The following is a 10819-nucleotide window of genomic DNA, read 5'->3' as shown; positions in this document are numbered from 1 at the left end:
TATTTATACTATAAAAATATTATATAGGGAATTAAAAGTAATAAAAACAACAGATTAAATTAATGATTATGCATACAACTTTATTATGCATAACTTATATTATAAAACAACTAATAAAAAAATAACACGCAGTAAACAAAAAATCAACAAAATAATAAATATAACACAAATAACATTGAATTATATGTTATAAAACAAACAATTTAATAAAACAAGATGACAAACATTTACGATTATTTGGAGGTTGTGAGATTCTGTCTGGCGTAAACATATTTTCATTATGCAAAATTTATATAATGTAAAATTAAAAAATAAAAGTATAAAATTAATGGAATAAGTATATTATATACACATAAAGCACTACCTATATATGATTTAACAAAACTGTCAAAATTAGGAATGTCAAAAAAATATTACATGTTTTTCAATGTATAAAACTTACTAACTGAAGAAAAATAAAAGTATAAATTTTTGTAGTTACGAACAGTTGAAATAGTTTTGAGCATCATCTTGCATGTCATGGTCATTTTTGTATCTCACTGAGTTCAAAACCATCGTCATTTTCTAACATAGCACGAATTCCTTGATCAGTCATATTTTTCAAATCTTATACCATTTTATTTTATTTTTTTGCTCCATGCAGTTTCTTCTTTCTAAAAAAGCAAGGGACATCAAGAAGAAACGAGAAATGATAAAACGATAAACGTTCTAATAAAATTAGATAAAACATTTAAAATAGTTGAATGTTTAAAAACCATAACTTACATAAACAGAATAAATCAGTTACTTAAAAAAGTATTACCCATGCTATTATTTTTTCTATATTTTTACATACATACATAATTATAAATGTGTGATTTGTCGCAAATGAAAATTATGTCAATAATTGCTCATTCCCAGGATAAATGTTAAAAATATAGAACACAATTTAAGATAAAATAGATAATGGAAACAGCAAAAAGGCAATTTTTAGATAAGGAAAAAATACATAAGAGAAATTAATGAATAAATAAATAAATTTAAATAATTTTGAACTAATTTTTAAAGTTATTTGGGCATTTTTTTGAGTTGCTATAATGAAGAAGGCTGTATTACGAGAAAATTTAGCTTTATTTTTTTATAAAACTTAGCTTATTTTTAACAATCTGTGAAGTGAGGGTCACTTATTGAACTCTGCAGTAAAATGAAGGCGGTTGTAAGTGGATCCGAAAATGATGAACACAGGTTGAAAGCAGACACTCAGATAGATCTAAGTGTAGAAAACGCAGGGAATTCATAAAAACCCAGACCCACCATGACCAAACGAAAATAAAGACAGAGGCCAGCAGCCGCTGGATTCTGGGCTTGCAGTACTGAGCGCCAAGTGGCGCCCATTGAGCTGATAGTGGTAAAAATGAATCACTGTATAATGCCAATATAGAAATAAAACTATATCAATTTTAATTAATACTGCATGGTAAAATAACAGAATAAACATTCTAAATTTGATGATGTTCTTTTATTTAAAAATATGGAAACATGTTTTAAAAAGGAATACTGTATAATTCAAATATAGAAATAAAACTATATCAATTTTAATAGAATACCGTATGGTAAAATAACAGAATAAATATTCTAAAGTTGATAATGTTCTTTTATTTAAAAATACAAAACCATGTCTTAAAAATGAATCATTATATAATTCAAATTAATTAAATTGGGTTTGCTAGAATTTCCAATTTAAATTGATTATTGTAAACGCTCAGCTAAAATCAGAATAAGCCAAGTTGTGAAAATAAATATAGTACCAGGAATCGATTTCGATATTGCACTCTGAAGATAATCATCTGTAAGAGAAAATAAAAGGGTATTTAATAAATTAATTCCAATATAATATGAATTGATTATTTATGGCAAACTGCACTGTAAGCAGTTTTAGTTATTGTTATAACAGTGTGCTTAAAATTTTAAATAAAGGTATTATTCATAATGAGTTTTTCTTTTGCACAAGCTTAGGTTAAACTTACTTAGATTATGCATGCAATAATCATATCTCTATAAACATTTTTGAGTTATTTTAATATTTCAGACTTACCATCATCACAGTGATTAGGTTCAAATGTGTTTGATCCTGAATGTTAAAAAAATATATATATTGAATACAATATTTATCACAAACAGTTTCTAAATATACTGACGTGTAATCAGAACGTGGGCTTTCTGTTGATCGACTTCGCTCCAATTAAGACTCCGCTGAATTGCCATTTTCCACCTGGAGTAACGGTAGTCCCGTTCTGAAAAGGAACGATATTAAGACATGATTTATTTTTATAAACAAAAAAGGCATACCGTCGTCATTAATTTCTGGTAAGTATGTATCGACAGGAATGAACGAATGTAAATTTTTAAGATTCCAGACCTCGATACCTTTAGCAGCTCCTGCAGCCATTGCTGCTCCCAATGCAGTTGTTTCTAGCATTGAAGGTCTGACTAAAATGATCAGAATATGGAAATTTTTTAAATATTAAACAATAAAGTAGTAGTTGATACAGGTGCAGTCCTTTTCAGGTTAGCCTACTCTCGATATGTCAAAATTCAACGGACTGGGGAAAAAAGTGTCCGACTTATCAATTGTTAAATACATTTTATTTGTTCAAACTGGTTAAATGTGACCATCTATTAATTTCACTACTAATAAATACACTGTCCATAACTGTCCTATTTGTCTAGCTGAGTTTTGTTTTCACATTTTGTGACTAATGAAATGATAGGAAACATTGGCTGTTATACTAATAAAGAAATAGAGAATTCAATGCTCAAGTAGAATCGCTCTATTCATCACTTATGTGGCAACTCCAGATGGAACTGTTAAATTGTCTAAAAAGAATTTTTTTTTTATTCATGTAAGATTATCAATAAATTTTATTGTACAATAAAAATGACTATTGTGAACTTATGTGTGGTGATTAGTGACCGTTAATCGATAATTGTTCAGAAATCGTGAGATATGGTCTGGTGTGATGTAGGTTTCAGAAAAACATTTTCTTTATCGTGCCAATGTTTCGATCTTTATTGAGAACATCTTCAGGGCTCAAAGTGTTTGTCTTCTGTGTAATTGTGCCATTCTTGTGTGTCGTGTCGAGAGTGCCAGTGAGATTTTGCTATTTTGTGTTTATATACGTTGGATTTTGAAGGGGTGGGGAAGGATGTTGGTATAGAAAAGACATTTTGTATAAGGCGTCGGCTTCTTTGAGGTGAAAGGAGCCGACGAAGGGAAAAAATGTGTTGGTAATTGTTCGGCCAGATTATCCTTTCAGGATTGTATAGAAAGGGATAAATAGGAAAAGGAAAGCTGACTTGTCGGGAAATTAGACTATGTGAAAAATATTTGATGTGTGGAATGTAATGTGATGATATACGTATGTTATCTGTATTGAATTTGATTAATGGTATTGGCGTAGCTGCGACTGAGTTTACATGTATCTGTTCTGTAATTGATGCTGTATTTATCTCGGTTGATATAAACCATTTCTAAGAAATTATGTTTATATTTGTTTTGTTCTGTATGTAATATTTTTGGATTTTGAAGTCGAAATTGTGTTGGTGTTCAAAATGGTGGGTAGTGAGTGCTGTAGGATTTTGCTTGGGTTTTTTGCAATCATAGATATGTTGCTTTACTCTCTTGTCCAGATATTGGGATGTAAGACCGATGTAAGTTGCCAGACAGTTTAAACAGTTGATCTTGTAGATTACGTCAGATTTATTTGTTATTGGTGTGGGATCTTTAATTTTGGAAAAAAGTGTTTGAATTGTTTTATAATTTTTGAAAGCTATTTTGAAGTTATCAGACAAGAGAAATGTGTTTAATTTGTGTGATAGGCCTTGGATAAATGGTATGGAAATGTATGCTGGTTTGTTTGTATTCGATAGATTTAATGTAGTATTATTAGTAATAGTGGATGGTGTTAATGTTGAGTTGTAATTGTTGATTATTCTGTTAGCACAATTACACAGAAGACAAACACTTTGAGTGAGTAGAAATACTTTCATTGAATATATAAAATATATTTTGCATTGTTGTTGTTGTTGTTGTGTTGTTAAATTCACTTTTCCACATCCAAAATGTAACTGTAATATGTAAACAATGTTTGTAAATCCCAGGCTCTGAAGATGAGCTCAATAAAGATCGAAACATTGGCACGATAAAGAAAATGTTTTTCGGAAACCTACATCACACTAGACCGCATCTCACGATTTCTAAATAAATATCTATTAACGGTCACTAATCACCACAGTCAAAATTCTTAATCATGATTAAACAGTTAGATTTTGCCCAACTCTGGTGTATTTCATCTCTAACCACTGTACTGTTTGAGGGTCATTCTTAAATCAATTAAATACCAATATAATAATTAAATTTAAATAATGACCTAATATATATATGATATAGAATAACTTAGTCAACTTATCGTGAGTTGACTGTTTAAATATATTTTATTTGACTTTTAAGTAAGTATGAACATAAGTAAATTTAAAAATACTGACAATTAAACTTACTGACTGGGATTCCAACTATATCAGCTAGTTGCTGCATAAGGAAATCATTATTGGTCATACCACCATCGACTAAAAGCGTTTTTAAAGGTATGCCACAATCTTTGTTCATGGCTTCTAAAATATCACGAGTTTGAAAACACACGGCTTCAAGTGCTGCACGAATTATATTGGCTTTAGACGTTTCTTCTGTTATCCCACATATTACACTGAAATTAAGAGATATTTCAGATCATGATAAACAACAAATTAGAAATTATCGCACCTCCTTGCATCTTGCCTCCAGTACGGGGCATAGAGGCCAGAAAATGCCGGTACAAATACGACTTCACCGACAGGTGAAGCCATCTCTGCAATTTTTTTCGAGTCGGTTACTTTCTGTAGCAATTGCAGATTATCCCTCAACCATCGTAATGCAGCACCGGCAACTGCAATCGAACCTTCCAAAGCGTAAATTGTAGGTGCATCTGGACCCATTTTGTAACCGACTGTTGATAAGAGACCATGATTTGAAAAGACCAGCTGAAATTAAAAACAAAAAGGTTTTGAAAAATATACTGACAATTGATTAAAATACTTATTTTACATTTGTTCCTGTGTTATATAGAAGAAAACAACCAGTTCCGTAAGTATTTTTTGCCTGTCCCTGGGAGAGACACATCTGTCCAACCAAAGCCGCTTGCTGATCACCTAAACACTGTACAATTAAAGAATTAAAAAAATTAAATTAAACTAAATTGAGTGGGAAGCGCAAGGGTCTGTTTATTTTTATCTTTATTTAAATTTTAGAAACTGGAATTGTCTATTTTCTGGTACCTACTCCTGACAGAGGCGTCCCCTGAAGAACTGTACATGAGAAATAACTGTAAATCTCAGAACTTGATTTTATTTCTGCCAAACAAGACCGTTTTATGCCAAAAAACCTACAATTTTTAAAACATCAGTTTTCAAATATTTAAGAAGAGAAAAATAAATGGATTTGTTTAAAAACAAAACAAAAAACTGGTTCTGGTTCGGTTGTCATTAGCTGGTATGTAAAACTTACGATAGACAATAAGGGTCCCATTCAAGAGTTTTAATGTTCATCAACATTGTCCTTGAAGCATTGGTAACATCCGTGACAAACACTCCCCCATCGATACCGCCAGTCAAGTTCTGCAATAACCAAATAAAATGTATTCAACTTGAGAAAAAAGGACGTAAGCTTTTTAAATCAATTTACCCATATCAACCAGGAGTCCATTGTACCAAAATAACACCTATCTTCCTTATAAGCATTCTGAACCTCTTCTACATTGGTGAGCAACCATTTTATTTTAGTCGCACTGAAGTAAGTACTCACAGGCAGGCCACATACATTCTTCAGACATTCCTTGTTTTCTCCTTCCACATTTTTAAGCACTAAATCAACTGTCTCTGTTGTCCTCATGTCACACCAGACTGCATAAATTAACAATGAATACTCCTATCGCAAATGCAATAAGTAGGAGAAGGAATCACCAATTGCGTTATAAAGTGGCTTTCCAGTGTACTTATCCCAAGCTATCGTTGTCTCGCGTTGGTTCGTAATGCCAGTAGCGACAATATCAGCCGGATCGATTTCAAGAGCTTTCAGATTATCTACTGTCTGGTTGATGCACATTTCAGTCTTGCTTAAAATCTCGATGGGGTCCTGTTCAACCCATCCTTCCTGCTTGCTAATGTGGCGTATCTCTAGTTGGTGGTATGTGAGCACCTCTCCAGTCTTGGCCGCAAACACCTAAATAATAAAAACATCTTTAAGAGGAGAAATTTAGTTGCATAACAATTTTCCAAGTTTATAAGTTAACAATACATAGGCTGTTTCTATTAATTATCCATTCTGTCATCATTTGTAATAAAATGTCATTATTACTTCTACTATATGTCTTTATTCTTTAATATATACAAAGTTTACAATTGGGAAGTATCTATTTCAAAAGAAGAAAGACGTTTCTCATGATTTAAAACTATCTGAGGTAGTCTAGCACATAAATTGAAATAACTAAAATCTCCCTTCTGGCTATTTATAATTAGTATTTACAAAATGAATATTTACTTTCTTCAAAAATTACACGATAAATTTCAGTAATGTAATGATAAAACATAATTGAATGATAATATCAGAAATATAACTTGCAAATATATTCATCACTTATTTATGATTACCTATAATGCACATAAATCAATAAAATAAACCAAAATAAAGTAAATGGAACTAATAAAAGTCAAAATAAATAGTAATAAAGTACATTATATACTAAAAGAGATAATAGTTTAAAAAAATAAAATAATAATAAATGTTTATGATACTAATGGTGAATTGAGCAAAAACAAAGATTCATTGATACGTTCAGAAATGACTCAGCAGTCCCAGCCACAAGGACTGCTGAGTCATTTCCCACACACGATCTTCACAATGCATACAATAATTCTTAAAAATACATGATGTTGAGGATGAGCTTTTCATCTACTCAGGAGAATCTGCAAAGAGATGCCGCTTCCACCCTCCACCAAGTGTCTAATTCTGGCTCAAAAGGTGTGTTTCCATTGCACAAAAATCACTCGTGCAACTGTTTCGTGAAACTCGTCTAGTGTTGAGGATACCTAACCAAGACTGTGAAACTTTTGGCGCAAGGACATTTCAGGGTGAGCCAACCAATTGTCGGGTTTGTGCATCAAAGTGTTTCATGTTGTTTGTTTCTCTCTGAGTAAATGCACTTGTCTCGAGTAAGAGAACGGAGGGCTGCGTTTCACTTATCTGAATCAGCTACCGATTTTTGTGTGATGCTAAGGATAAATCAAAACAAGAACAAGAGAGAGGATGCGCGGAAGGAAAAAAAACATCAAAATGAGACAAAGACAAAAAGTACAACAAAAAGTATCACCATGATAGCAAACACTGATGCAGGAGTTGGTATAGTTATAAACAGCATACTTGTCTTACACAAATTGATGGCTCTAGGTTGCGAAGTGTTTTGCCTCGTGGAAATGGTTTACCCGATGTGGGGTTTTGTGAGTGGTTCTCACATTTAGTTGTGCGAATGATTTTTTTTATGCAATGGGAACCCAGCTTAAGAAAATAAGCCTCTTTACAGAAATTGACCAACTCAGTCTAATCCTTGCCATTAATATACTATAACAGAACCTTACTAGACAGAACTTTTCTACCAAAATATTGTTTCCTTAAGCAGCCAGTTCCAGGCAAGTCACCAAGAAATAGAATAAATCCTGTGTTAAGATGTTGTTGACCGTTCTTGCTGTGGAACTCCATAATGGTGTTTTTTATAAATAAATATAAGCCTTTTGTTCCAGCAGGTTTATTTACATGAAAAGCCTTTCAATTATTTCATAATCATCTTCAGCCTTAACTTTCAACCTTGTTATTTACATTTTTTCATGTAAAAATTTTTAAAAAAATTAATAATCTTTTTCATATAAAAAATTAATTTTTCATATATGAAAAAAATATAAATAACAAGGCTGTGAGTTAAGGGGCTGAAGATGATTACAAAATAATTGAAAAGCTTCCCATGTAAATAAATCTGCTGGAACTAAAGGCTTATATTTATTTATAAAAAACACCATTAAATCCTGTGTTAATTATTCGGTGAAACAGCAAACAATTAATAGTTATTTCTTTCCTTGCTCATCAAAAAATAAAAACAATGAAAACAACATGTTCAAACACTGTTATGTCTTCTATTTATTTTGAATAAACTTTTTTTTAAGTTCTGAATTGTATCTCAATTTTTGGCTTTTCTGGAACCAAACACCCACGAATGTTAAGGGATTACCGCATGTGAACAATATCCTTCCTACGAAGAAAATTTGTTTGCATCCCTCAACTTCTGGTAAAGGAAATGTTTCTTGACATTTATGGCAAAGTGCGAAGTATATACACCTCCTAATAGCATAGGAAAATAGACTCAACATTCGCGGGTTTAACATTCACGGCAATTTTCTGGAACCAAACACCTGTCAATGTTAAGGGATTACTGTATACTTGATTTAGCAAGCATAAATGCCTGGATACTGAATAAGGAATCCTGCTGTTTGAAGTGTTTGTAATTTAAGATAAACAGATCCCAACACCACTTAATTACACACTGTATACTATCAAAGGGTAATGAAAGATTTATGAAATAATTTGGAGATTTGAATAGAAGCTATCTTATGGTGTGGGAAGCTGTCTGAATTGGCCATATCTGTGCAACGTTGTGGATGGACTGTCTAATTAGCCACAAACCGCCCCACCACAATTCAATTCTGCCAATGTTGTTCTGGTCTAAGGGCAAGTCCTAGCTTAACTGCATGATATGCCTTTTTATTTCCTTAAAACAGTGTTTATCTACAATCTGCCTGGTAATAATCTTCGAGAGTCTATTATCGATGGGGATAAAATTCTGATTATGTAAGCATAGTGAAGTTTTATAGTGACAAATCGGCAGGAGATATGTCTCAGCATAAAGGAACGCTGTGGGGTGTACAGGGACAGCCTGAACAGCCTCCTGATGAAGAACCACTGAAGCCCCTTACCTGACCAAACATCTTTCCTCCCCAAACCTGAGCACCTGCATAAAATAGGCCTGGTGACTGTGTTAAATATTTTTAGCTTAGACAAGTATGCAATACATCTGTGCTTACCCACTGCTTCAAATGTCATTATTAATATATGTAGCTTTGCAAGCTGATAAAACGTATTATGCAAACCAAGTGTACAATATTTAAAATCATATATCCAAAGCAGAAAGTGAGAGTTGAAAACCTGGAAAAATATTTAAATGAACTGACCAAAAATCTGGTACTGCTAGTTCCCTCATCGATGGACCCAACCAAAGGTCCGTACTTTTTAGAAGACATTTTATTTTAGAATGTTATACGTTTTGAAGCCTGAATCGCTGTATACATCATTCATATATACAAAAACAGAATTGAAACTTTTCTAGTCCCGGAAGGCCGAAATACGGTTGCAGTTGCCACCCGACGGATGCGGGAAGAGTATCGATACTTTATCAATATCGGGATTTTGCCAGGGTACAATATCTACGCGACGCAATTTTCTACTCGATACTTTTATTCCGATGATTTGTATCATTCGATACTTAGGGTGAGGCATGGATATAAAATAATTTCAATCTAAAAAATGGGACAAATTTTGTGGTCAGAGAAAAGTAAGCAGACCGCCATTCTGCCTTAAAATTAAAAAAACGGAATAACACACTTATGATTTTTGAAGGCACTACTCCAATTTAGTACGACAGCCAAAGGAAAAAATATATATATTTGAAATAGTGCACAGGGAAATTGTATTTGGCTTTCTACTACCAAGTTTCCGTTTCTAATATTAAAAACTGATTTTTTTGGGGTGCAAGATAGAGTTGGGAAAACCGCTCTTTTTAAGGATAGGGTCAAAACTGCCCACTCATGAAATGAATCAGCTCTTTTTTCTTCTTGGATCACCAAATTTATCAAATTCACAATTCCATGGGTATTCTTTGTCCAATCTTAAAGGTCCATTAAAGGGTTGTTATATGAAAGAAATGACGAACCTTTCTCGTTTTTTATTATTACTAATAATAAATTTCAATGCAAATTTGTTTACTTACTTGATTTACTTTTTACTGATAAACCCCATTTGCACAAAAAGTTGCATTATGCTCTTTCATTCTGCTACGCCTAAATATCGCTTTCAATTAATATTTTTCCTTAGTTGTTTTCATTTGATATTATTCTTATTCATAAACCTTTTTCAATGACTCCAGCCAGTCATTTGAGTGTCATAATGTCACAATGTCAAGTTCATAATTTATTATAGGAAGGATACAGCCAACGCGAAATTGTCAGAAGGCTGAATGTAAATCACTCTACAATAGGATGATGGGTTCTTCGGCGCTTCAGAGATACAGGACTTCATACTAGGTCAGGACAGGGTCAATCTAGGTATATGGACAAGAGAGACGATAGATTCATCCGTTACCAAGCTCTACGAAACCGCAGCATTATGAGAAAGAATATAAGAAAAGTAAAAAATGTTTCGATTTCCTTCAGGACTGTAAGCAGAAGGCTCAATGAAAATAACCTCAGGACCCGGTACCCGGCTCGTGGACTTCTTAACCACAGCATAGAAAACGACCAGGGTTCATGGGAACATGTGAATTGGACACTAGAAGTTTGGGGACGAATTCTTTTTACAGATGAGGTGAGTTGGCCTGAAACCTTGAGGTGGGCGTAATTTGATATGGAAACGCTCAGGAGAAAGGTACGC

At 32.8% G+C, this 10819-nt stretch overlaps 1 protein-coding gene across 2 annotated transcripts; it reads right to left on the bottom strand.

Annotated features, from left to right (window-relative positions):
- Positions 1-1642: 1642 nt before the first annotated feature.
- LOC106668835 (glycerol kinase-like) lies at positions 1643-9551 on the bottom strand. Of its 2 annotated transcripts, none has more exons than XM_014397971.2 (12): positions 9346-9551; positions 6034-6292; positions 5756-5973; positions 5579-5688; positions 5354-5456; positions 5120-5230; positions 4799-5055; positions 4537-4742; positions 2329-2469; positions 2178-2273; positions 2075-2110; positions 1643-1826 (listed from the first exon to the last, which is right to left on the bottom strand). In XM_014397971.2, the coding sequence occupies exons 1-12, from the start codon at positions 9412-9414 to the stop codon at positions 1729-1731; spliced, it is 1704 nt and encodes a 567-aa protein (XP_014253457.1). In that variant the 5' UTR covers positions 9415-9551; the 3' UTR covers positions 1643-1728. The 2 variants fall into 2 exon arrangements, with proteins under 2 accessions (XP_014253457.1, XP_024080435.1); XM_024224667.1 differs by lacking the exon at positions 9346-9551 and adding an exon at positions 6368-6545.
- Positions 9552-10819: the final 1268 nt, after the last annotated feature.

This window comes from Cimex lectularius, unplaced genomic scaffold (assembly GCF_000648675.2).
Source record: "Cimex lectularius strain Harlan isolate CLEC.00 unplaced genomic scaffold, Clec_2.1 scaffold25, whole genome shotgun sequence".
NCBI lineage: Eukaryota > Metazoa > Arthropoda > Insecta > Hemiptera > Cimicidae > Cimex > Cimex lectularius.
The sequence above is the reverse complement of the archived record's forward strand: the minus strand, read 5'-3'. Positions and strand labels throughout refer to the sequence as shown.